The following is a 27639-nucleotide window of genomic DNA, read 5'->3' as shown; positions in this document are numbered from 1 at the left end:
CATCTCCAGCCTGGATCTGCCCAGTAGATGTGGCTCCACCCCCTGGCTTCAGAGGGGCTATGCTGGGAAGGGGGTCACACAGAGCACTGGGCTGGGATCCTGTAACTTTCTCAGGCTTTAACCCTCTCAGTGTCCCCTGCTTTGGTGTCGGTTTCTATCAGGTACTTGTTAATTGGCTGCAGGAAGCCCATCTGCGCAGACACAAGGCTCCCCTGCGTCTCTGACATAGCATCATCCCCGCTTTCTAGCTGGTCACTCACAGGATCAATTTGCTTAGATATGGCCATATCAGCTGCCCCTTCGTCTCCCCCTTTCAACTGTGTTCAGTAAGAAGAATCCATATGACACAGATACACACTAGGACCTCCTTCTCCATAGAAATGGGACCTCATTCCTCTGACACACAAAGCAGCTTAAACACAGAGATGGGGCTTTGTGTCACTTCCTTCTGGTTTCTCCTGCTGTCGTTCTTCAGGAAGAGTCTCTTCCTGGGAAAATACTGCCCATGGCTCCACTCCATCCCATCCCAAGCCAGTGTATTTCAATGGCATCAAGCCCCTCGTCTCCCGAGATGTCCTTGACTGCTGCTTTCCCACACAGGCAGCTAGGAGCCCAGCCCGAGTTGTTCCAGGCAATTCTAGCACAGAGGCTCTGCAGGGTGGTGAAAGGAGCCATTGTGAAACTCCAGCAAGGTGAGAAGGCAGCGGACGCATGCTGCCATGTTCTGCAGCTGATGTTATCCCTCCAGAAGAAGCTTTCAGGGGTCTCCTCTCCCCATCCCCAGCATCACCTTTCCTTGGCGTACAGGAGCCAAAGGAGGCCCAGCACCAAGGAGACAACATTGTGCTCTCTCATTGATAGCAAGGAAGGGGACAGGGCTGCTACTCTTTCTGGGAAAGGCCTTTGCTGCTGTTGTCAGAGAGATGCTCATTCATAGCCTGAGTCAGCAGCCTTGGGAGGGCAGGAGAACCAGAGGCAGGAAAGGGGGATTTCTAGGGAAAAGAGTCCCTGACTTTGGCTCAACTCTTCAGCCAGCTGGTACAGACCCCCCTCCACTCCCTCTGTCCAGCCAGCGGCACAATCTGCCCCAGACGGGCTTTCGACCAGCTCCCTGCCAAGGACAGTCAGAGACAAGGACAGAATGAAGCATGGAGGAGTTAGGGGGAAAGGGAGAGATCGTGCCAGAGAGAAAAAGAAGAACAAAAAGAAGGGAGAGAGAAGAGAGGGAGGGAGCTGCCGAGCATTAGAGAGACAAAAGTTATAGGTCTTAAATACATCATTTAAAATACACTGTGCAGGAGGGGGTTAAAATCATCATCATCATCATCATCTGAAGCAACCTGGTAGCATTATTCAATGGTTAGTAAATAGAACATAAAACCCTGTGACCAGCTCGCTTGGGGTGAGTGAAGAGGTTGTGGGGGGACGACACAGGTCCTCAGCCACTCTTGTGGCTCCCATCGCCAGTCCGAGTTTTCCGAGCCAGGATGGTCTCCTTGGAGACCTTCTTGCGATCGCTGGCCAGCCCCAGGAGGCACATGAGATCGATGAAGGCCGTGGTGAAGTTGTAATGCCAGCCGAACTCGCTGGTGGAGTAATCGTAGGGGAAGGTGTGGTGGTAATTGTGGAAGCCTTCACCTGGAATGAAAGAGCAGGGACAAGACACTGTAAATACACCTGAACCTGGGTTTGAAACGGTCACACTCTAGAAGCCCCATCCCCAGGCTTGGACACCATGTCCCCAGAATGGGCCATCTGTGCCGAATGCAGACTGTGCTCCCCTTGGGGCAGGGACAGCCCCCGATTCTCCTCCACTTGCAGCCCATTGACTTCGCTGGGAGCTGCTCAGGCTCTGTGTGCCGAGGCTGTGTCTACATGGAGGGTTTCTAGAAAGTCTCCCAGTGTTGGTCTATCCCTGGCCCAGCTCCATCAGTGGAAGTGCCAGCGTGGGGTGAGCCCGAGCACTGCTACCACTGGGCCATCGACCCTGCTCTGAGCAGGGTGCAACAAGGCAGTGGTGGAAGCACTGGCCATGTGCACACTCCCCCATCAACAGGCTGGTGACGATTCACTGGTGAGAGGCCAAGGAGGGGAGAATGTCAGAAAATACCAGCCCTGTCAATGGGACCTATCTAAAAATGGCCAGTCACAAAGGGACAGTGCTCAGAGCCAGGCACGCAGCATGCTGAGTAGGTGGGGAAAGGCAGGGGGGAGTAGGGGCTGAGCAGCCCCTGGTGGCTGGCTGTCCTGCTGCTCTCCCCTCTTCCCACATTTGGTGTGCAAGTTACACCAGCTCAGACTCCCTCTGCTCCACTTGCCCATGTGTAACATCGCCCACCAGCCCCATCTCCTCTGCACTGAGTCCAACACCAGACGAGAACCAGGATGGCGCTAAGGTTAGTACAGGGCATGTGAGGAGGCCATGGCAGGCTGGAGGAGAGAACAAGTGATGGCTGGTTAATCTCAGCACAGGTCTGGCCAGAGCTCGGTTGGCTGTTTACTTGACCCTCATGAAGCGGTCAAATTGGGTGAGAAAACTCAGGATATCTCCGGCACTTCTGCTTGTGCCTGGGCCTTCCCTTATTAAAGCCTTTAAAATGGGCCCCCTCAGAGAGCCTAGTGAGGCTTGTATGGGGTTCTGATTCCTCCTTGGTCTCCCAGAAAGAAGCTGTCTGGCTTTGGCTGAGCTCCTGGCAAAATCTAAAGTGAGTCCAGGCACTTAGAGGCTCCATCCATCCATCTTCCATCCCCAGAGTCTGAGAAGCTCAGATCGAGATGGGAACTGTGCAGCTCTGACTCTTGCTAGTGAAAGTCTGGGGCCAGATCCCCAGTTCATGTAAATCAGTGGAGTGCTGCCAAAGTCCACAGAGCTACAATACATGAGCTGAGAATCTGGCTCAGGAAAGCAGTACAAAGCTCATGGTGATTCTGGGCTCATTTTTCCCAGGTCCTCAGTACCTCTGAAAATCAGGACTTGGCTGTCTCAATTCTAGCACTCAGAAACCACTGGGCACTTCTGGCTGCACGTGTCCAGCTATTTCAGAAGCATCATTTCCCAGAGGTGAAGAGAGAGAGTGGGGGGCAATTGTCATCATAACAAACAGGCGGTGAGAGCTTCAGGAAGGGCAAATAAATCTCATTGCCGAGATAAGAAGGTGCTACATGCAAGACACTGGAGAAGATAACCCCACTGCCCTATGTACCTATTGATTAGAGCAGGAGACACTCCAGTAAACGTGCAGGTCTGCAGGTGCATGGCGAGATCACCCAGCTGGAGTCTACATGCTTCTGGCTTTCCTGTATGCGAATGCAGAAGCTTTTGGGTGTTAACCCCAGTGGCCTGCCTAAATTCATAGGGTCAGATCCTGATGTAAATCAGGATAGCTGTATGGACTTCAAAGCAATGCAGATTTACACCAGCTGAGGATCTGGTCCATTTTATATTATGTACCTAAATCTCCCCCATCCCACAGTTTTATAAATGGATGTTATTCCTCTTCCCTTCTCTCCCAGACTCTCGTGCCCTGTTGCTATGCACTACTGAACAGCTGCTGTGTTCCTCCCCAGACACAGCTGCGTTTCAGTGGCAGGTGCAGTGATCTCTGCCTGTCTCACTCACAGTCAGTTTGTGGAGTGGTTTGGAATTAAAAGGCGCCACCAACGTACCTAAGGCTCCAAACGTGACCAAGCGGTTCTCCCGGGGGTTGATGTTTCGATCGTAGGGCCGGTTGCCAAACATATGTGCAGCGCTGTTCACGAGCCAGGTGGCGTTGAGCACCAGCACGTAGCGCAGGATGGCGGGGAGGAAGAAGCTGTTGCGGAGAGATTCCCCCCAGAAGCACCAGGGCACTAGGGTGGGGAACAGGAAGCACATGACCACCACAGAAAGCTTGTAAAACCTGCCAGGAAAGAGATAATGGGGAGAGAGAGTTAATGGGCGGGCGCATCCCACGGAGGGGCATTGAGGGACGAGGGCAGTTCAGGTCATCTACCAGGGTTGAGTCTCCGGGGCAGGGGAGAGGTGCTAGTTTTAACTATCCAAAGAAAATAGTGCAGAACCAGCCCACCTCTGCTGGTTTTCCCCCTGGAGAAAAAGGAAAACAAGGGCAGGTTTTTCTGTGAAAAAGTGGGTACAGAAGAATAAAGGGGATAGGCTGGGCACATAAGAGCCACACACCCGCTGGCAGGAGGTAAGAAGGACTCAGCAGACAATCTGGGAACGGAGTACAGGTGCCATGAAGCAGAGCTGCCAGGCTTCCTGGGGCTCCATTTATCATTATTGCTGCCAGGTCACATTTGTACTGGGGGAGCGCGACAGCTGCCATCTTGGCGGAGGCACCTGGGATTAAACCAAGGACCTCCAGCTCTCAGGGCATACGCTGCTGCAGCTGGAGCTTTGGCTCCCTCCCTGGGGGCTGCAGCAGACTCCTCTCCTCTGTCCGTCAGGGGACCTGTCACTCACACTGGGGGAGGCCTGGTGCTCGGCTGCCCCGGGGAACCGGGCTGTGTGTGTGTGCGGGAGGGGAGGGGATAGAAGGAGGGAAATCCAATCCCAGCAAGTGAGAGATTGCACAAGGGGAGAAACCAGATGGTGGAGTCTAAGTGCAGCTGCGGGGGGGAAGGGGGGGAGCAGAGAAGAGGGAATCTTGTGCCTCTTCCATTTCCATGTGGGAGCAGGGGTTGGGCAAGAGGCAGGCCCTGAGATACAAGCAGAAGCCTCTCCTCTCACCCAGCTACCTAGGAACTGTTGTTCCTCACAGACTGCCCCTGCTAAAGCTGCAGCGGGACATGTTCTATACAAGAGGGATTCAGCCGGTTGGCACTGGGCCCTCTGTGCCAGCAACTTTCCCAGCGAGGCTGGAGCCCTGCCTTTTCTGACCCCATTTCCTCCTCTCCCACAAACAAATGAAAACGTAATATATCCCACTGCTGTGCTGGACAGAACTTCTTCCTCATGGATTTCTGCCCAGGTTCCCAAACAACGGCCCCAATACTCCAAACACTTACACCTGAGCCATCCCAAGAGGGTTAGTTTTGCTCTGGAGCAGGGGTAGTCAATTATTTTTTGTCAAGGTCCAAATGTCTTGGTCAAGGTCTAGTCAAGGTCCAGACTCCAGAGAAAATATAAAAATAATGATAAGTAAATAAAAGATTTTGAGGTACATTCAAATGTGTCTGGCGGTCCAGATTTGGCCTACAGTCTGCCTACTGACTACCCCTGCAAGAGATTCCTGTAGCTGCATGCCATGCCTTTGGTTCCCCAGTAATACATCGGTCACAACACCTGCCCTTCACTTTGCACCACAATCACCCTATTTTCTTCCCCTACCTCGGCCGCACCCGGCTCACCTCCTCTGGAACATCACCACTTTGTCGGCCTTCAAGTCAGCCAGGTCCAGCTTCTGGCCCTTCTCGATGACGTCGGGGTGTTTGCGCACCAGCAGCCAGCCAACGTGGGAGAAGAAGAAGCCCCGCTTGGCGTTATGAGGGTCCGCGTCGGTCTCTGAGAACTTGTGGTGGACGCGGTGATCTCGGGCCCACTCGTAGATGTCATTCTGGAATGAACATTGCTGGATGACTCACTGGGTCAGCAAGGATTAGAGCTAGGGCTATATATACACAATGTAGTCGGGTGTCTAAAGAAGCAAAATGGCACCTAGTGGAATTTACCAAAATGCTTTAACTGGTTTAGGTGCTTAAATCTCATTGACTTTAAGTCAATATTGATGGGTTTTATTAGATTTTTATTTTGAAAAAAAATTGGCCATTTTTTCAAAACCAGAAATTTTTGCTCAGAACATTTACATTTTCCTCAAAAGCTTCTATTGTTTGTTAATTCACTTTTTTAACTTGATCATTTGCAGGATTTGGTTTGCCCTGTCTCTGCTGCTTTGCCAATACTGATGTGTCAGCTTAGCTCCAGGGTGAGATTTCCCCCCCCCCCAAAATTGGATGTTCTCAAAAAATTAAACATTTTCCATTTTGAAATGGAAAAAAAAAAAAAAAAGTTTTTCCAACATTTCCCCCCCTCAAAACATCATTTAAAGAAAGTTCTGTTGACTTTTTTTAAACCCAAAATATCAGTCCATTGCAAAACCCTGTGGGAACAAACCCAGATTTGAAAGTGTTGAAACGTGCATGATTTTATGTAAAAAGTTCATTTTGACCAGCTGTAAATGTGACCAGTTCACATTTACATGATCCCTCTTATGCAGAGATCTTACAGCACTTTTGAAAAGCTGGGTAAATATCATTTGGTCCTACAGCTGGGAAACTGAAGCACTATGCAGGCACATGTATGGCACTGTGACAGGGTGTATAAGCCCCACACTGGTTATGGTTAACCATGGCTCAACAGGAGCCTGAGCCCCATTAGGCAAGTGGGTGGCACTTGGAGGGGTATTACACACTGATGATCACACCCATTTGGGAAGGAACTGAGTCTTCCTAAAGGAGGGGGCATAGGACAGTAAGAAAAGAAGACCCGGGGGAGGGGCAGGAGATAGGTAGCTGGGAGCTTCCTAGACTAAATGCAAAAGGAAGCTTGGAGCCAGAATTGGAAGGTCCAGAGCTAGGAGGAAGCCTGGGGCCAGAGGTGGGTTACCCTGAGCCAGGAGGAAGCTGGAGGCAGGGAAGCCCACAAGGTGTTTGGACACATCTAAGGAGCTGCAGGGAACAACTCTGCAGCACTCAGACGTCTCTGGAAGACAACGGCCTGGAGTGAGCTGCAGTGGCTGTCCCTGCCATGAGAGCAGGACCCAGACCTCAGAGGAGAAACCCTGGGAGATGTTGTTTGTTACAAACAGTCCAGGAAAGGGCTGGCAAGAAGGGCTGAGGAAGACTAAATGGGGGGAAGGGTTCTGGGAGGCAGCAGCAAGGTGTGTGACAGAACAGACCTTGGCTGCTTGTCCTCAGGTCCCTGGACTGGGACCTGTGAAGAGGGCGGGCCTGGGTTCTCCACCCCAGCCACTGGGAAGATGGTGTGAACCCCTCACATGAGGCGATAAGGACAAATCAGAGCCTGAAGAGAGGCTGTAAGAGCCACTGGGCCCACGGTTTGGAAGCCACACAGAGGCCTTGAAACTATTTGTTGCACTTTGTTATCCTGGAAGGGGAGCAGCATAAAGTGACCTGGCCAGAGGGCTGAATGCCATGAAGAGGCCGGCCACTGCATGGCTGGAGCGCCCATCAGCTGGGGGCGCTAAACAGGAAAGCACTGCCATGCCCAGCCTTGAGGGGGGCACTGGTGGTGAGAATCAGCTCCTTTATGGGCACCTGTCGCTTAAGTATCAGAGCTCCTCCATCTCTGAGGACAGGGGATTTCTCCTCAGCACCCTTCGGGGTAGGAAGCATCACTCTCAGCCCCATTTTACAGGTGGGAAGGGTGGGGCCCGGAGCGACTAAGGAGCAGATTTGTAACGGTATTTAGTGGCTGCGAAACCTAAGTGATTTAGAAGCCTAAATAACTTTTGAAATGAGGTTTAAGCTCCTAAATCAGTTAGGCATCACAACTCCTATGTACCTTTAAAAATCTGGGCCAAAAACTGAATGCAGGTCTCCTGCATCCCCATCTAGCACCTTAACCACAAGGCCATCCTTCTTGCAGCGAGGATGTGATTTACCTATGGGTCACGCAACATATTAGTGATAGGGGTGGATACGAGTGCCAGGCCTTAATTCCCAGTTCCAACCACTGGGCCCCGTCCTGTGCCATGCCAAGTATCCTCAGCTCCCCGCGAAGTCAGCTGGAGCTTGGGGTAGGCAGCACCTTGCGAGAACAGGCTCTCGAGGTGGCAGCAGAGCCTCGCTCCCCATACAAGCAATAGTGGAACGTGTACCATGCCAGTGCTAGAAATGGACCTTGGAGGGGCAGTGCACAGCTGGGGAGGTTCTTCTGTTCCCACCTCTAACCCCAAACTCAGTAGTGATGGGTGAACCTCTGACTGTTCTTTAAGTACCCATCACCCTGGTTGCCTCTGACGGCTGCTAGCTGGCACGTGTACCATCAGAGCAGTCCTAAAGAGCTTCACTTGTGATCCCACTGTGTTTGCTAGTGGCTCCGAGCAGTGAGGGGCAAGGCCAAGGAGGTGACGATCCATTTTCCAGAGATGAAGGTTCTGGAGAGTGGGAGATACAGCAAGTCTGCCTGCAAGGAACTGCCAGACCAGAGTAGACCCAAGTCTAACATCCTGTCTGACAGTGGCCAGCACCAGCTGCTTCAGAGGAAGGTGTAAGAACCACACAGAAGCAGATGTGGGAAGATCTGCCCCCCATTAAGGCTTGTCCTGGTCTCCACTCCAATAGTTAGAGCCTGGCTTACACCCTTAAGCGGGAGGTCTGCCAGAAGGTTGGTTGTCATTAATTATGATGGTAATTCTGGATATTCTTGTTATCTGTATAAAATGTCCAATCCCTTTTGAAATCTTGATAAGTTCTCTGCCTCAATGACTTCCTGTGGCAGTGAGTTCCACAGCCTAATTACATGCTGGGTGAAAGTATTTCCTTTTAGCAACTTTCTAAGCAAGATGAAAGTTAGGCCCATAAGTCAGCACTTTTCCATGAAGAACTTGGTAGAATTAGAATCAGACATGACTGTCAAGAGGAGAAGAGCCCCTGGAGGGAGAGCGAAATCCACCTGGTTTGGAGTGATTTCCTATTGGTGTATTTTCTTAGCCATTCTCCCACTCCCAATACCCCTCACCTATCCCAGCAGCAGTGTTTACTCAGTGAGTCTCTCCCTCATGCGAAAGGTGAAGATCTCTGATAACTTTGGAGATACAGCTGTCAGAGGGGAATGGTACAGAAGAAGGGAATGTGACTGCAACCTACTTCCCGTTGTATGTGTGGTTACAGTTTAGGACTCATTGCTTCCCTCTATGAACAGGCAAGCTGACAACCAGTGAGAGGGGTTCCTACCTGAAAAGCCATGGAGTTGGCAATGGCCAGAAAGATCCTGAGGGGCAAGCTGGCTTTGTAGGACCGATGGCTCCAGAGACGATGCGCTCCCGCTGTGACCCCCAGAGCACTCAGCAGGAAACACAGGAACCCTGGACATAAGAAAAGGTGGGAAAGACAATGAGTCAGCTAAGTTAGAGCAAGTTGTCCAGTTGGAAAGTTTCCATTGATGCAACACAAGAGCAGAACTTTCTTCTGAAGAGGCACAGGCAAAAGAGACACTTGTGCTTGGATACCATGATGGACACTCAATAACGAGTAAACCTACTGCTTCCAGTACAGCCCTGTGGCATCAACGCTAACAGATCTCGCTCTTCTGGCATTTCCCCTGACAGTCTGGATCAATTCTCCTCTTCCTAGTTAATTTCATCCCATTTCTCCTAGTTAGACTTCTTTGGCATTTACACCCTTCCATGGTAGATGGCTTGAGCCCGGGTAGCTATCCTGCATAGTTACCGAGGGACCCTGCTATAGGTTTAAGCCCTTAAGATATAAGATTTCCCTATAGATACGCTTATTCCCCACCCCCCCAACACACTACAATGTTAGACATCACACTGACTGGCAGGTGTTTTAGATGTTACAAAAAAGTGAACTACACACAGGGTCATCTTCTCTCCCCCAGCCTTTTGAATACCCAAGCAGGAGCAGGCTGGGGGAAGTGGCTGTCCCATCAGATCCTAGACCATGCCTTCAGCTCCACCATTGACTGGAGGCTGCTCAGCTTCCCCCTTCCCACCCCTCAGTTCTCTTCTCTGCTTAGCCTCTAGATTCATCGCCAAGTCGTACGCAGGCCACAAGTGATTGGTGGTGGATTGAAAGAGGGTCAAGTTGGCTTTTTTGTTTGCTCCCCCATCGTGTTGTCATGAGTCATTCAGGTGGAGCTCCAAAGCCTGTTTGGATAAAAAGCATGTGCTCGTCTCTCTTCCAAGCCCGTGACACCCTGTCCCCGTGTGCATAGGTCTAGCCCCATATACTGTCCTGAGGACAGAGTTTACAAGGGATTATAGCGACTGGTCCTAGAGCTAAGACCCCATGGCACTTTTCCAACAGTGCCACAAGGGGTCGAATATCAGAGGAGAACTGGGAGCCTGGATATGCGCCTGAAAAGCAAAACGTGCTCAGAAAGAAGGGCCAAAAGCTCAGGCACAACGACTGAAGAAACTTAACATTCTCCCCCACATCCCTGTAATCTCAGGCGGCTGAGAATGGGGGATGCTCCCATAGTGCTTACCAGTCAATCCTTGTTCAGTGCAAAATCCACCTCCTAATATCCCCTGGGAAAACACCTTCCATGGTTCAACTGCACTGATTTCAGCCTGTGCATACAAGCAGGAATCACAGGTAAACTTGGCAATACCTCTGGTGCCCACTGAATAGCCTTTAACCCACCCAACCTAGAATCCTAGCAATGTGGATTCTGACAGTGTCTGCCGGGAGAAACAAGGACAAGTGCGAGTTATCCTCCAGGTATCTCTTTTTAAATACAAAGCCTTTGGTTGTTGTTTGTCACCATAGTTTCCAGGAGTGCTCATTTGTTTTCCCTCACAGATCCTTAGTTCAAACTGATCCATGCTTACTCTCCAGTAATCGCCGGCCATTTTTTCGAAGCTCCCGATAGGGCTTTCTTTCCACCCTCAGGGCCACACCTCTCCTCAGCCCCTCCTGTCCAGCCTCAGCTGCTGCACCATCCTTCTCTGGCGTCTCAAGCACATACTCGCCCCCCCACACATTGTAAAAGGTGCAATTGCTAGAGTCATCATTCCTCTCTTCCAATCCCCCCGCTGGTTCCCCAGCCACTATTATATCAAACAAGCTTCTGGCCACCACCACCAACGCTCTCCATAACTCTGCCTATCCCTACATATCCTCCCTTGTCAAACTTCCTCTCCCCAAGGAGGCTCTGAAATCTGCCAGGGGCAGAGGGGTCACCAGGTGAGCGACTGATTCCCAGGGCAGGTGAAAGTGATGCGAGGAGGATGGAGGTTGCATGGGGAAGGGGGCAAGGAACAGAAAGGTGGAGAACAAAGCGCTTGACTCTGCACCATGGAAGTCAATGGCAAAGCTCTCACTGACATCAACAGGGGGAAGAGGACACAAGAGTAGGAGCAATGTTGATAGAGACGGCTCTGGGCTACAGAGTTCTGAGCTGGCCTGCCCCACAGCTCTGCAGGAGCAAGAGGGGGCTTGGGCCTGGTGCTTTGGGTCAGGCCCAGCTTTGGTTTAATGACAGGAGAGCATCAAAAGGTTTGGAGCGTGGTTTTGCTTCAGAAAAAAAACACGTAAATGTCTGACAGCTTCTCAGCACCTCTCAGGTCTGCAAAGCTGGGTCAGGAGCCCTTGAGGGAATGAGTCTCCTATTTCTGGCAGGAAAGGCAACTCTCAGTATTTCCACATGGTTGATCCTGCTGGAACCAGGGAGATGCAGGAAAAGGAAGAGTGGGAAGGTTCAGTCAGTCACATACAGCTCCACAGGTTCGGGTGAGGACATTACAGGTCACCCAATACTCAATGACTGCTTTGAAAGTGGTGGCTTTACCCTCTCTGCAAGCCAGATTCAGATTTCAGTTATACCAGGGGACCATGAACCACCATTGGAATAACTCATCTAGGGACACAGTGAATTCCCCATCATCTGAAGTCTTCAGCTCAAGACTGGATGCCTCAAAGATACACTACAGATCAAACAGAATCTGGGGGAGGATTTCTGGCCTGTGTTACACAGCAGGGTGGACCAGATGATCCAAATGGCTTGAAGAAAAAAAAAAAAAAAAAAAAAACGCTATGGATCTAGAAACTGCATTGACTTCAATGGCGTTGAGATGGAAAATTCTGTTCCTCCACTCTTTGCACAACTGGGGGATGAAATCCTCCCTTATCTCTGGGGCTTGAAGATGAAGGGAAGTCTGACCCCTCTATGGAACAGGCTCCCGGGAGCAGCAATAAATGTACCACATATGCACCATTTCCAAAGTCCAGGGTTTAGAAGGAGTAATTACACATACAGCTGGATAACAGCTCTGTCCAGAAATATCCTGCCTCCTCCGAGCTGGAGGAGAGGCACATTAAAGTCTGCAGAGGACACTAAATGAGAAAGTGTTGCCAACAGCTTTGAGGAAAGAGTAACAAGGGAGCATCTGTAGAGAGGTTCGATAATATGGGCCAGATCCCTGGGTGGAGTATAGCTGGTTTGTACTGTGCCACTGGGGTTCTTTGGCTGCCAGCACTGCTTAACTGGCCCAGGGAGGCGTCACCATAGTGCAAGGACGATCCCACAGCACTGCAGAGCAAATGCCCCATGTGTTCCCCCCTGCTGGCACTGCAGGAAATGGAGGGCATTGTTAAAACACCCCTTCACCAGGCTGATCTATGTATAGCCCCTCTATGGCCATTACAGGCCAGTGTAAATCAAAGCAACCCCCAGGCTGCTCCACCACAGCTCAAGGAGGACAGCATGCACAGAATGGCCCCAGGCACAGGGCAGTGAGGGTAGGTGCTTTCATCCACTTTTGCATATCACCCTCCCCGACTTCCCTTCTGTGCACTTTGGCCACAACAGAGGGCCACAGTCAGGACATAAGAGAGTCCAGAGTCAGCCTTGTCAAATGCAGGTAGTGCCTCTGGGGAAAGAGAATCCCTGGCTGGACAGTAATGATAGCGGAGATGCACAGAAAGCAGCAATGCTGAAAGAGACCAAAGGGATCTCACAGATGCTACAGTGGAGGGACATTGCCTGACCAGCAATACTATGTAGTCTTGGGGAACTCTGGGCCAGAAAGATTGTGTGATAGGACACCGGCAGGAACTGAGAAGGGCAAACATCAGCAAAGGGCTGGAGAGCTTGAAAGGCAACGAGAACTTAGTATGTAGAGGCTGGCAAGATGGAAATTAAAGGGGATAGAAGCAGAGAGTCTACAGGACTCTGAGGGATGTGAACATCAAGCCGACAGAGGAGTGGTTTAGGATAGTAGAACTAGAATAGGCTATTGATCCCAGACTCCGCAGCTTACAGTAGTGGTCGAGCATAGCCTCTTTGGAGCTACAACTGTAGTACATATTCTGACTAAGGGATGCTTATCTGTCCCAGGTGGTAGGGCATATTGAGCAGCAGGTGTTAGCAGTGACCACAATCTTTGCACTGCTAAACTGAAATTAAAATCCAGAAAGAACAACTTGAAACAGAAAACAGCAAAGAAAAGCAACAGTACAGAACTGAGAACACAAGTGTGCGGTGAGGAAGAGATCTGAGGCACTGCCAGAGGCAGAGGAAGGTGAGACACAGATTGGGGGGCACTGGAGCAAAATGGCATGAGAACAGAGGGGGCAGATATGCTTAAGGATGCATCAGAAGTGCTCTTAGGTGGGGAAGGGTAAGAAGGACAGACATCATTTAACTCCCACACAGACCCCAGCTCATCCCATTTCTGGACCATGTGGTTGTCCCATTTCCCTGGAAGAAGCTCACCAAGCCAACCCCCTTCCTCCTCACCCCACCCGGACTTAGTTCTGAGGGCATCTGGCTGCCATGCTGAATGCTGAGGTGCAGGCCCATCTCTAGGGTGCAGCCAGATTCTCCATTGGAGGTGGTCTGTGAGGCTCCCAGAACTCTGGGTGTGAGGCTTGAGCTGGGGCTTTCCGAACAGATAATGCTGCACCAGAGAGCAGCGGGGCCCGAAGAACAAGACTTTCTGCTGCCCAAAACAGTGTCACGGGCCTTGAAAGCTTCCCCCCAAGGACATGCTGATGCTGCATATTCCCCCCAGTGAGGCCAGCCCCTGGGACAGCATGCGCAGTTCCCAGATTATCGGGGATGCAGAGGAAGACACTGTCCTTGGAGCATGTCAGTTTCACAGGGTAAAACCCAACAGGATTCTTTTGTAAAGGGACCATTGTGTGCATGGCAGCATTCTGAGTGATGCTGCCTTCACGCTGGTGCCTTTGCCACCACTTTTCGGCAGACTGTGAACTATGCCTGTGGCAACACCATCAGCCACTGCCTGCTACAGTCATGGGAGCAGAGAGTCAAACCAGCAGGTCTTGGAAATCCAAGAGGTAGCAATTAAGCCTCCTGCCTCCATCCTGCTTCTGGAAAGAGCTCTCTCTTCCCAACTCTGGCCCCAGCCTCTAGCCAGGTCCAGAGGCCCAAGCATCCCAGAAGGTAACCTCTGAGAGTAGACCATCCCAAGCCTGGCAGTGGCATGGAAGGACAGCAAGGGAGATCCCAGCCAGATCTCACAAGGGGCTGTCCAGCAGCCTGGTTTGCCAGATAGTTCCAGCCAGATGCTCCCTAGGTAACAATCTAAACTGGAGGGCCTGACTCTGCTTTCTTACCCAGCAGTGTAAATCGGGCATGAATGAGACCCCCCTCCTCCCCCGCCCCTTTAGTTTAAAATGCTCCATTTCTGTAATAGTCAGAGGCTGGGATTGGAGAAGCAGTCAGAACTTCAGGCACGTTTCTCCACACCTCAACATCTGGACTGACCAAACTGCTCAAGTCTTCAAAATGGGTCAGAAAAAAGTTTTGTGAAAGACAGGGTCTCTGGTGAGAGCTGGCACCTCCCATCCTGATCCCAGGTGCAGCTCAGCCATGCATTTCAGAAGAAGAGTTTGGTTCTAACCTTGGCCAGAGGGTCTGAGCAGGGAGAGAGAGTATCTGACCCCAGCGGGTTCGCCCTAGCGATCTCTCATCCATTGCAGCCTTGACTGGAACTGGCTGCGCGTGAAACGGCCTAATGAAGTTGTACAACTTGGCCCGAGAGTCTAACTTCATGTTTCAATTTTTATCTGTGTGTTTGGGGAAGCGATACAAGAATTAGCTCCAGCTTTAACTCATTCCTGTGCCTTCACTCACAGGAGACACCTAGCTCTGCAAGCCTGACCTCTTGTGCTCCTGGAACAGTTTCTGCAATCTCTACTCCATTACCCTCAGGCGCTGGCCTCATTCCCTTTTGGGTGATCCTATTTTTCCACCCCCTGCAGTTTCACACTCATACATGGAAGATGGGAGAGTCCTCTCCACTTACCCCATACCAAGGTGACAGGCTTTGCTGCAGGTATCAGCCACAACCCGTACAAGGCCCCTAAATGCAGCAGGCTCATGAGGATGATGTTCCTCCAGACGTATCTCCTGGCAGGCTTGGGGCCCTCCTTCTCACAGTAGCTCTCATCAAAGATATCGTCCGTCATGCCCCGGCCTCCTCCCAAGTCCTCTTGGTTGGACAGGGTCTTCTCCATGCCTGCTCCCCCATTCCTCGTCACCCTGGCAGTGAAGGAGGGGAGATCCTTGGAGAGCTGGAGTTGGGAGGGGACATTAAAAACAAACAACATTGTGATGGTTACAATCTGGTCCCCACCACAAGGATCAAAAGGGGCTGGCTCTGGGCTGCTGATCCACCATCACACCCATCTCCTAATGGGGCGGGGCATTAGGAGCAGGTCTCCCCCGGCCAGGGCTGGCTGTCTCACTCAGACACTGCCTCTCCATCACAGCCCCACCCGCTCCTGCATCATATCCTGAGAATGGGTGTTCGGGGAAGAGAAGGTCATTAAAGCAGCCTCTGAGTGGTAGCAGGATTTGATCTGGGGTTCTCCGGCCAGGCCCAGCAGCACTTAGCCAATGGCACGTTGTTCTTCTCTGGTGCAACCCACCCCTCACCCCAGGGTCAGCGTGAGTCCTAGACACCACTTCATCCCTAGGCACCTCTCAGGATCTGTGGTGCCCTGCACAGGGGTTGATCTCAGCCCTGGGGCTTTGAGGGGCATGGAGAGTGGGAGCGAAGGTGTTTAAAGATGCACATCAGCAGAGATCCCCTTGAGGCTGGTGTTTGAGCAGCTGCAGGGTCATTTGTAGGGCTCAGGGAATCACTCTCATTTGGCTTTTTCAATGGGTGTTTTACATTGATCACTCATGGGTCCTTAAGAGCTTGAGCTGGGCTCGTTTCTTTCAGCCACCAATAAATTACATTGTGCAAACCAGCAACAAGGGGAAAGGAGATTCACACTTTGTTCCCAGGGCTTCTCCTAATACCAATCCTTTCCCTTCCACAGCCCCTTCCTGGATCTCAAGGCAGTTCAGACATTACTGGGTTAAGCCTCACAACCCATTTTTGGTGCCTTTTCACGTCTCTGCGCCTTACTTTCCTTCTCTGTCCAGTGGGGAGAGAGATACTGGCCGACCTGTGCCAAGTGCTTTGAGATCTCTGGGTGAGGAGTGACAGGGATAAGGATAGTGTTGAATGCTCTAGCTAAAACCCTGAAGTTGGCACCTCATGACTACCGGTCAATATCATTATCCCCCACATTCAGAGATGGGGAAGTCAAGGCACAGAGAGAAGTAACTTGCCCGAGGTCACCAGTGAGTCAGTGGCACAGTTTAGAATAGATCTTAGAAGACTTGACTCCCAGTTCCCCGGATGCAAGCATGACACAACGTTCATTTGTCACACGTCCTACCCCTCTGTACTAGCAGGAGTGCCAGGTCACACATGCATAATGAAAGGATCATGCATGAGTGACCTCACAAGGCAGGATCCTTTCATTAAATCTGGAGTAACTGATCCTCCTCTCAGCCAGGTGTGGTCGCTTCATGTCTGCGCACCAGGTTCCCATCTCAGGTCTGAATCTGGGCATGATGGGCTTGATTTTCAGAGGGGCCAACCACTTGTTAGAGCATCTGACCCCTAAGAATCAGCCCAAATGGGCCTGGGCTGTCCTATGCCTTGCTCAGCCATTTCCACCTGTGCAAACTGGTTGTACAGACATTACCCAATAGGAATGGCAGAATCAGGCCTGATATTTCTGGACACGCTGAGGAAGCCTGGACAGGCAGCTCTGCCTCTCCAAAGTCTATTTGGTATCTTTGGTGGCAGGGCATTAGAAGCTGGCTCTCACACACATTCTTCCTGATGGCCCAGTTTCTTGAGGGAGGCATTAAAAACAATCCATACTGTTTATGTGGCAACCCAACTCCTCCCTTTCCCAGGGGCAGAATCCACAGCCTCAGCAATACCTCCCCACAGTGACTGTTATAGAGGCTGAGAAATTCCCCTTGGAGGATCCCCAGGCACCCTACAGGTTCTCTTGCAGACATTTCCATTTAAAAGGAATAGCCTGGGCAAATCCATGCTGCCAGACAGCTTTACTTCTGGAGAGCTGTCTTCTTTGCATTCCAGCTTGGGGGCCCTGTCTCCCCACAACTCTCTTCTAGTCAATATCACTTTAATAAGGTCCCTCACCAAAGGCTCTTAAGCAAAGTAAACTCTCATGGGATAAGAGGGAAGGTTCTCTCATGGATTAGTAACTGGTTAAAAGATAGGAAACAAAGGATACAAATGGTCAGTTTTCAGAATGGAGAGAGGTAAATAGTGGTGTCCCCCAAGGGTCTGTCCTGGGACCTGTCCTATTCAACATATTCATAAATGATCTGGAAAAAGGGGTAAACAGTGAGGTGGCAAAATCTGCACATGATATACAACTATTCAATATAGTTAAGTCCCAGGCAGATTGCGAAGAGCTACAAAAGGATCTCACAAAACTTGGTGATTGGGCAAAAAAATGGCAGACGAAATTGAATGTTGATAAATGCAAAGTAATGCACACTGGAAAACATAATCCCAACTATATATATAAAATGACGGGGTCCAAATTAGCTGTTGCCACTCAAGGAAGAGATCTTGGAGTCATTGTGGATAGTTCTCTGAAAACATCTGCTCAATCTGCAGAAGCAGTCAAAACAGTGACCAGGATGTTGAGAATCATTAAGGAAGGATAGATAATAAGACAGAAAATATCAGGCCAAAAAGTTTGCCCGCCCCTGCCCTAGCCTATGTTTGTCAGAAGCTGGGAATGGGCAACAGGGGATGACTCCCTTGATGATTACCTGTTCTGTTCATTCCTTCTGGGGCACCTGGCATTGGCCACTGTCGTAAGACTGGGCTAGATGGACCTTTGGTCTGACCCAGTATGGCCTTTATGTTCATAGTAATGATACATCCAAAGGTTTTGGGGACAGACCTAAAGTGCCTGAGAAATGCATTATAATCCAGATATTAGGCAGGTTAGGATTCTGCCCAGCCCAAGTGTCAGATATACCCATCTGACCTCCTACCAGGAGGTCATATATACTTCCTTGGCTGAATGATAATTGGGCAAGGAGGCTCAGGGCTTGTCTACATCGGGAAAATTATCAGCATAGCTATGTCTGTATAATTACACCAGTAAAACTCCACACATTGACCCCATAGGAAATTCTGACATCGATATAATTATACCAGCACAGCTATGCTGGTCATCTTTCCTGCATAGGCCTTCGATAGGCCATATGGCCCACAGACAGCTCTGAAATCCAGCTGGGAGATATGACACAGGGGCTCACTTGGCTGGAGACCAATGGGGTGGGGAGGAGAGAGGGAGGAGTTATCTCCTGGCCTAAGGGCTATGCTGTCTCCTCTTGCCTCTGCCCTGAGAGAACGATGGGGATTGAACAGAGCTGCTTTGGGGTCCAGAGGTCGGGAAGTGGCTAGATCATTTACAAGAGTGCCCCCTCATTCATGAATGACTCTGCAGCTCCCATGTTTCCCCAATGTTTACCTCCACTCACTGCCAACATTAAGCACTTAGTAGGTGAGCCTGGTATACAGCCAGCACAGACAGCCTACTAGAGTTTATGTGCCCCATAGAGCTGGACTCACGGCCAGATCCCAATCATACAATCTCAGGCCAGCATATGGCAGTACCCCACGAGCAACCTAGCGCAGGGTCATTCACAACTTTGAGAAAAAGTGAGAAGGCAGGAGATGTGTCAGTTAAATCTAGTCCCTAAATAAATATTAAAAAAGGAAACGAAAACATCAGCCCTGGCATGCATTTCTGCTGGAGAGAGGGCAGGGCTCTCCACAGCCTCGCACCTCCTGTCGTCCTTTACACCCCTGAAAAGGGGCGGGAACCCCCTGCCATTCTGAGCTGGTTGCATTTCACTCCCCCTGTGCACAGATGTGGCTGTAGACATGAGGCGTTAGATGGGGGAAATCAGCTGAATCTACCTAGAACGGAAACTGCCCGGAGAACATTCATTTTTAAAAGGCTAATTTCCCCCCCACCCCCGGTTATTATTAAGAGCCGAAGATGACCGAACACTGGACATTTGCAACCTCTCATTTACTCTTGCCTTGTTCACAGCATAGTCAATTTCACTTTGGTTTCTAGTCAATTTCACCTTGCGTGTCCTAGGCTAGCACAGTGCTGCAATGTTTGGGTTACAAACACTGCAGGAGAACGTCGGTTTCAAAACAGGAAAAGATTTCTGTTGGGAGTTTCAATAAAAGCCATCGGCCATCTGCACAAGAGACTCGCATAGAACCATTTCTATGGCTCTCTGAAGGCTTTGTTAAAAAGAAAAAACACTCCCCGCAAAACCAGCAGTTTATGATTCACTCCTCTCTCCACACGCGGTCACCCCCTTCCTCAAGGAGATTTCGGTGGCATACTTAGCTATTTAAGATCTTGCTCCACCTATGTGGGCTCAGTCTGACTCCGATTCTCATCAAATTGCGTTTGTTAAAAGTGAAAGTAACACAAAAGCAAGGAGATTTTAACTCCCCCTTCCCCCCGAGTTTACCAGTTCTAGTTAACTAAACCCCCTGTGAAAAAAGAAAGGCTTCGAGCTGGCGGCATGAGGGATCTAGTCAGCCGGTCTCGAGAAGTTACTACACAGGGCTCTCTCTTTGGGCGAGCTCACCTCCTCTTGGAGTACGCCGGCAGGCATCTGGGGACTGCGCGCGTGTGTGGAGAGCTGTAGGTCTAGCTGCCGCCGGCGGCCTCCTCTGCGGAGATCGGCTGTGGCCCCCTCAGGGAGAGCTGCGAGCTGCGGGCAGGTCCGCTCGGCGCTCCAGTGAACGCGCCGCCTGGGCTGGTGCCCGTGGTAACGTGATCCCGGGAGAAGGATCGCGCGGCGCCGCAGGGAGCCCTCGCAGCGCGTCAGCAGCGCCCCCCCTCCGTGGCTGAGCAGGCTGCCGCGGCCAGGGCTGAGGTAGTGGAGCTCTCCGGGGCCCTGCGCTTGCTGCTGTTGGTTCGTTTCTTCTTGGCTCGGGCAGCCCAGTGCCAGGTGAGGAGGACGATGCTGTGGAAGAGGATGGGGGAATCGCTAATGATGCCTTTAGACTTGCCCAGGGGATCCTATTGGCTGGCGGAAATTTGGTGCCACCTAAGGCTGCCCTCGCCATTGGCTGTCAGCAATCTGCTGTTCGCTTTGCTGTTGGACTGGAGCGCTCTGCCCTAGGCTCAGCTGCGCTGCCATCTCAGCCGTGCGCCCCGCGCAGGCTGGGAGCCGGGGCCCTGCCCGAGGGGGAGGAGAAACGCGCAGCTGCCAGCCTCAGCTGAGCAAGAAGGCGATGACCTAGAGTTACCTTGCCCTGGAAAGTGGGTCAGGAGGTCCCGCCTGCGCTGGGTCCTAGAACTGAACCCTCTGCATTCCTCTGCTTGTGGCTGGTCGGGAGGGGGCTGCTACGGGAGGGGGGCTGAGTGGCTCGTCCAAAGGGGCTTCCCTGCGGGGATTCCCAGGAAACAGCTGCCAGTGAAATGCCATGAGTTTCCTGGGGGGTGTTTTTCATGCTAAGCCTGCCAGGGAGCTGGGCTCGAAGTATCTCCCACCGCCCTTCTTCCAGCGCTTCAGCTTCATCCTTCAGCTTCATCCTTCATCCTTCATCCTTCAGCTGCCTTCCCTGGCAAAGCCCAGCCAGGGGGGACCCGCTTTGCATCCTCTCTGATGCGCCATCCTTTCTAGCTGGTTTGAACGGAGCTGCCCCCAGCTAACAGGGCCGCTGCTAAAGGCTTCCTGCGCCCCTGAAGGGCCTACCTGGGGAGCAATGGACACAACCTAGTGCAAGGGCGGCTGGAGGTGTGGGGCTAGCTCAGACATGAGCGATGGGTGGGCATGTAGCTGGAAGCCTTGTGTCTCTATGCGGCGCTGATCAGGGTGCAAAGCTGGCTAGGACATTTGGAGCCAAATTTTCCAGACAATCCATCTGCATTTAGTCACCTGGATACCAGTATCGCTGCCTTTCCCAAACCACGAGTCATGTCCCCAAATCGCAAGATTGGCTCTAAAATCATGAGAGGTTTTTAAATGGTATATTCGAGTTTCTTTGCATCTGTCTCTGGTGTTTGAGCCTTGGGGGTTCCATTTCTAAGCTTTCCTCAGCAATCACGAGGGCTGGACATGTTCTTTTAAAGAGGAAGGCTGGGATTCTTTTGAAATCACCTGACTCCAGGAGCTAGGGCTTTAGGGGAAAGCCCAAACATGATGACATTTGCAATGGAACCACAAGCGTTGGCAATCATGAGATGTTAAAAGCCTACTCCGCACCTAGGAGCTCCCACTCATCAGGTTTCTCAGCTGCTGTCAGCAGGCGCTGTGGGGCCAGGAATAGAACGAGTCAGAAAGGGAGTTGGGAAGCAGTCTGCTGAAAATGCCAACTTTGCCTCAACAAGCAAAACAAAAAAATACCTGAAAGTTCTTTTGCCTGAAAACTGGAAATTCTCATTTTTTCAACAACAAATCAAAATGTTCCATGAAAAAGAGACGCGTTTTTATGAAAAGTTTTGTTCAATCCAGAAAGACAGTTTCCAGGGAAAACTGTCAACCAGTCCTAGTATAAATAACAATGCACTGCTTTTATCTAGCAGGTGTCATCCCTAGATCTCAAAGTCCTTTACACAGGAGGTCAGTATCATTATCCCCATTTTACAGGTGGGGAAACTGAACCACAGTCACCCAGCAGCAGAGTTGGGAGTACAACCCAGGTCTCCGGAGTCCTAGCTAGGGTACTATGTAGTAGGACACACTGTCTCCCTTGACAGGTTTCAGAGTAGCAGCCGTGTTAGTCTGTATTCGCAAAAAGAAAAGGAGTACTAGTGGCACCTTAGAGACTAACCAATTTATTTGAGCATAAGCTTTCGTGAGCTACATGCATCCGATGAAGTGAGCTGTAGCTCACAAAAGCTTATGCTCAAATAAATTGGTTAGTCTCTAAGGTGCCACAAGTCCTCCTTTTCTTTTTGTCTCCCTTGAGCTCACTTCACTGTCCTGCCAACAGGGCCTCATTCACCATTGCCCTGCATGTTGTATACTCATTCGTGGCTGCCCTGAGCTGCCGGGCAGGCTCAGCTCCCGCAGGCAGAATAGCCCTGGGCAGGGGGCCCGGCAGCTCTGTGTCCCCTATGCAACCACCTCCAAACCCCTTCCAGCACAGGCGCATTCTGGGAGCAGTCTGAGGTGGGAGGGTCGTTGGGAGTGAGTGGCCTTGCACCCCGGTGATTCTGCACCCCTGCAACATTGGCCCATGGAGGCCATTGCAACAGGGGCTCAAATTAGTGTCACTCTTTGGGGTGCAGACCTCAGCATCCCCCAGAAGGGGGTGCAGCCACGTCCCCTGCGCCAGCAGCCCAGAACGGTGGAATTCATCACCTGACATGAGTGACAACACAAGTACAGGGTGATGGTCAGTTGGGCCCACCCGTGATCTGTCTCTGCCTGGTCTGATCTCTGCTCAAACTCAAGGGTGTTGGTTCCTAGAAAGACAAAACCAGATTCTCTTCCCATGTCCTCCCAAGAGGAGCTGTACTGAAGCCTTTGGGGGAAAGTGACAGGAAAATAACAGCATTATTATGAGAATAACATGGGAGAATAACATGAGGGGGAAAGGAGTCCAGGAGAGCTGGCTGTACTTTAAAGAATCCTTATTGAGGTTACAGGGACAAACCATCCCGATGTGTAGAAAGAAGAGTAAATATGGCAGGCGACCAGCTTGGCTTAACAGTGAAATCCTTGCTGATCTTAAACACAAAAAAGAGGCTTACAAGAAGTGGAAGATTGGACAAATGACCAGGGATGAGTATATAAATATTGCTCGGGCATGTAGGAATGGAATCAGGAAGGCTAAATCACACCTGGAGTTGCAGCTAGCGAGGGATGTTAAGAGTAACAAGAAGGGTTTCTTCAGGTATGTTGGCAATAAGAAGAAAGCCAAGGAAAGTGTGGGCCCCTTACTAAATGAGGGAGGCAACCTAGTGACAGAGGATGTGGAAAAAGCTAATGTACTCAATGCTTTTTTTGCCTCTGTCTTCACGAACAAGGTCAGCTCCCAGACTACTGCACTGGGCAGCACAGCATGGGGAGGAGGTGGCCAGCCCTCTGTGAAGGAAGAAGTGGTTCGGGACTATTTAGAAAAACTGGACGTGCACAAGTCCATGGGGCCGGATGCGTTGCATCCAAGAGTGCTAAAGGAATTGACGGATGTGATTGCAGAGCCATTGGCCATTATCTTTGAAAACTCATGGCGATCGGGGGGAAGTCCCGGAAGATTGGAAAAAGGCTAATGTAGTGCCCATCTTTAAAAAAGGGAAGAAGGATGATCCTGGGAACTACAGGCCGGTCAGCCTCACCTCAGTCCCCGGAAAAATCATGGAGCATGTCCTCAAGGAATCAATTCTGAAGCACTTAGACGAGAGGAAAGTGATCAGGAACAGTCAGCATGGATTCACCAAGGGAAAGTCATGCCTGACTAATCTAATTGCCTTCTATGATGAGATAACTGGTTCTGTGGATGAAGGGAAAGCAGTGGACGTGTTATTCCTCGACTTTAGCAAAGCTTTTGACACGGTCTCCCACAGTATTCTTGTCAGCAAGTTAAAGAAGTATGGGCTGGATGGATGCACTACAAGGTGGGTAGAAAGTTGGCTAGATTGTCGGGCTCAACGGGTAGTGATCAATGGCTCCATGTCTAGTTGGCAGCCGGTATCTAGCGGAGTGCCCCAAGGGTCGGTTCTGGGGCCGGTTTTGTTCAATATCTTCATTAATGATCTGGAGGATGGTGTGGATTGCACCCTCAGCAAGTTTGCGGATGACACTAAACTGGGAGGAGTGGTAGATACGCTGGAGGGTAGGGATAGGATACAGAGGGACCTAGACAAATTGGAGGATTGGGCCAAAAGAAATCTGATGAGGTTCAACAAGGACAAGTGCAGAGTCCTGCACTTAGGACGGAAGAATCCAATGCACCGCTACAGACTAGGGACCGAATGGCTAGGCAGCAGTTCTGCAGAGAAGGACCTAGGGGTGACAGTGGACGAGAAGCTGGATATGAGTCAACAGTGTGCCCTTGTTGCCAAGAAGGCCAATGGCATTTTGGGGTGTATAAGTAGGGGCATTGCCAGCAGATTGAGGGACGTGATCGTTCCCCTCTATTCGACACTGGTGAGGCCTCATCTGGAGTACTGTGTCCAGTTTTGGGCCCCACACTACAAGAAGGATGTGGAGAAATTGGAGAGAGTCCAACGAAGGGCAACAAAAATGATTAGGGGACCGGAACACATGAGTTATGAGGAGAGGCTGAGGGAACTGGGATTGTTTAGTCTACGGAAGAGAAGAATGAGGGGGGATTTGATAGCTGCTTTCAACTACCTGGAAGGTGGATCCAAAGAGGATGGATCTAGACTATTCTCAGTGATAGCAGATGACAGGACAAGGAGTAATGGTCTCAACTTGCAGTGGGGGAGGTTTAGGTTGGATATTAGGAAAAACTTTTTCACCAAGAGGGTGGTGAAACGCTGGAATGCGTTAACTAGGGAGGTGGTGGAATCCCCTTCCTTAGAAGTTTTCAAGGTCAGGCTTGACAAAGCCCTGACTGGGATGATTTAGTTGGGATTGGTCCTGCTCTGGGCAGGGGGTTGGACTAGATGGCCTCCAGAGGTCCCTTCCAACTCTGTTATTCTATGATTCTATGATCTGGCTTTACATTGAAAGGTGACCTGCAAAGGGGGAAAGAATTGGGCCTGTGTCCTTTTTCCTTTCATTGTGATGGGGAACAAAGACCTGTGAGAAGAGTGTGTTGTTTTTTTAATGAGAATTTCTGATCTCATCTTGCCTGGAACACTCTGTGGTGCACGGAGAACTCGTGAAATTATGACATCCCAGGAGGCAAGAGAGTGAAAGCTCAGCTGGGGGTGGGTGGGTGTGAGGGGAGATACCTTTAATCAGGGTCTTTAAAACTCTTTGTTAATTTTTTCATTAACAACTTTGATGGCTAATGAACACTGGGAAGAAAAGAAGTCTTTGTTAAAGATTCCACAGCCTCACCCCTTGTGAGGTGTCAGCGCTAGCTCACAACAAACATCTAAAAACTCTCAGAAAAGCAAGGAGATCTGACTTGACTTTTCTGGCATTTCAAAGATAAAAACAAGAAGGAAATTTAAAAAACCTTTCTGGTCTCCTTTGTCCAGCGCATAGAAGGAAGAAAAGGAATATGTTTAATTTTTTAAAAAATATTTGCATCTGTAAAATGGGGGAAGTAATACTGACTTTGGTGGCTAGAGACAGAATTAACGAGTGTTTGTGGGAAGGGCTTGGCTCTCTGGCTAGTAAGCAGCATACAAGTGCAAATCTGAGGCTATTGGGATCTCGGTGATTGAAATGTCTATGTGACTTGGTGGCTCAGATAACTTTGGAACTGATCCTGGGTTTGCAACTTTGCAGCCACCTGAGTTTGCTGAACCCCGTTAGTCAACTTCTCAATTTCCTCTTTGGACACCGTGATCACAATGAAGCAATTTAAAGTGTAGATAGTGTCAGTTACTCAAAAAAATGACAACATATTTATCATCTCTCAGCAGTTCCCAGATTACATGTGCTCAGTTACACATCAATAGATAATTATCGAAGTGCTCCCACTACAAAATCAGCCAGGGATCAAGCAGGCATCCTTACTGTTTCCTACACAGCACGCAAAAAGGTATTGGTCATCTTTCAAGGCCAGGCTGAGCTCTGCTGATTTCAGGGACCCCCCATCCTGCAAGCTGCTCTGCTGGGGTAGGCCCCATCAACTAAGTAGCACTCACTAGGCAAGGGACATGGGTTCCAAAACTCTGTGAATTGAGAGAGGCTGGGGACAGGTATTAATACTTGGTGGCATTGGCCCCCTGGTGAGGGCCTTACATGCTAATTGCACTTCCTCCTCTCTCCACTGTGGAATATCAGAGCTAATTTTGATTCCATTAGGAGTCTAGTTACAGGCTGCTGAGCAGATGGATCAGACCAGACTGGCTCAAATTGAAAGAGGAACTCAGTATCAGAACCCGATTCTACTTCACCTCCAGCTAAGAGAATGACAGGAACATCCCCCAAGTTACTCCCAGCTGATAAAAGAGGTCAGAGAGGAGGAAGAAAGGCAGGCTGCCAGTGAGTTTTGGGAAGCCCAAACATCGGAGCCAGCCAGCACAACACCACTGCAAACGGCCAGTGTACTGATGGTGAGCACCAGAGAGGAACTCGCCCAACAAATGCAGGTCCTTACGGAATGGATAGTTGAGCTGTAAAGCATCGTTGACCGAGTTAAGACTTCCAGGAATAAGGAGCCTCAAACTGTGGCGATTGAGAAGCCCGCACTTAGAGCCACCATCCCACCCAGGCGAAGGGGGAAAGGTCAATTCTTCTGCTACCGATGTGGTCAGGATGGACGCAGTGCTGCCAAGTGCCGTAATGAAGAAAACCCCTCCTTAGTGTATGGAAAGCTGAGGATCAGTTGGGAGAGATCCGGTAGCTGCCAGAGGGTCTGGGGACGGGGACCCCCCAGGCCTGCAGGATTTGAAGATTCCCCCAGAAAAGACTGTCCAGCTGGGATCCCCGCAGGACTGATAGGGCCTCGAGCAGAGGTCACGGTGAGGATTGAAGGGGTGGAGTGTAAAGCAGTGCTTGACACTGGATCTCAAGTGACTATTATATTTCAGTCATTCTACCAACAGATGCTTAGGCACCTGCCTATACAGCCACTGACTGGCCTTGGCCTGTGTGGCCTCAGCATGGATGAATACCCCTACCAAGGGTACGTCATAGTGCACCTGGAATTCCCAGAGGAGGTTGCTGGGGTAAGAGAAGAGGTAGACACAGCTGCCTTAATATGCCCTGACCCTAAAGGGACCTCTGATGTGTCTGTGCTGATAGGGACCAACTCCAGTCTCTTCAAGGTACTCGCAGATTACTGCAGAAGGCGGGCTGGGGACCAGTACCTGAATACCCTAATGATCCATATGCTTTGTGCTGAAGCCTATAGGAAAATTGAGAGCGCTAAAAGGGACACATCTGAGCTACCACTTGGGGCACTGAAGTACGCGGGCACGGCCCCCTTAGTAGTGCCTGCAAGGACGGAGCAAGAAGTGCTTGTCATGAGTACCTGGCTGAAAGGCAGTAAACGGACGTTAGCAATGATAGAGCAGCCGATGGGAGGAGAGCTCCCTGAAGGAGTGCTGGTCCCCAGTGGAGTCATAACCCTACCTGCTGAAGCCCAGGAAAGGGTGACTATACTGATTGCTAATGAAACGAGTCGTGATGTTGTTGTGAAGCAAGGACAAAAGATAGCAGACCTCTTTGAGCCTGAGTCGATTGTAAAACCCCAGTGTGAAACTCAAGTTCCGACAATAGACCCAGCAAAGTTTGACCTTGGAGATTCACCAGTGCCCGAGGAGTGGAAAGATCACCTGAGGAAGAAACTTTGTGAAAGATCCAAGGTGTTCTCACTGCATGAGCGGATGTGGGATGTGCAAAAGGAGTAGAGCACAATATCAGACTACATGACTCTTGACCTTTCAGGGAGAGATCTAGGAAGATTGCTCTCTCTGAGATGGAAGATGTGCGAC

The 27639-nt window shown here is 50.6% G+C and overlaps 1 protein-coding gene and 1 long non-coding RNA gene across 2 annotated transcripts; one reads left to right on the top strand and one right to left on the bottom strand.

Annotated features, from left to right (window-relative positions):
• Positions 1–428: 428 nt before the first annotated feature.
• On the bottom strand, positions 429–20193 carry LOC141990818 (acyl-CoA desaturase-like). Its single transcript, XM_074958507.1, has 6 exons — positions 19691–20193; positions 14979–15246; positions 8917–9047; positions 5350–5555; positions 3667–3899; positions 429–1638 (listed from the first exon to the last, which is right to left on the bottom strand). Exons 1-6 carry the CDS (start codon positions 19715–19717, stop codon positions 1439–1441), a joined length of 1065 nt encoding a protein of 354 aa, XP_074814608.1. The 5' UTR covers positions 19718–20193; the 3' UTR covers positions 429–1438.
• Positions 19900–26602, top strand: LOC141990819 (uncharacterized). Its single transcript, XR_012640269.1, has 3 exons — positions 19900–20056; positions 23086–23673; positions 26006–26602. It is a non-coding gene; the product is annotated as an uncharacterized LOC141990819 (long non-coding RNA).
• The last annotated feature ends 1037 nt before the right edge of the window (positions 26603–27639 follow it).

Source organism: Natator depressus, chromosome 7, assembly GCF_965152275.1.
Source record: "Natator depressus isolate rNatDep1 chromosome 7, rNatDep2.hap1, whole genome shotgun sequence".
NCBI classification, from domain to species: domain Eukaryota; kingdom Metazoa; phylum Chordata; order Testudines; family Cheloniidae; genus Natator; species Natator depressus.
This window is presented reverse-complemented; position numbering and strand designations above follow the sequence as displayed.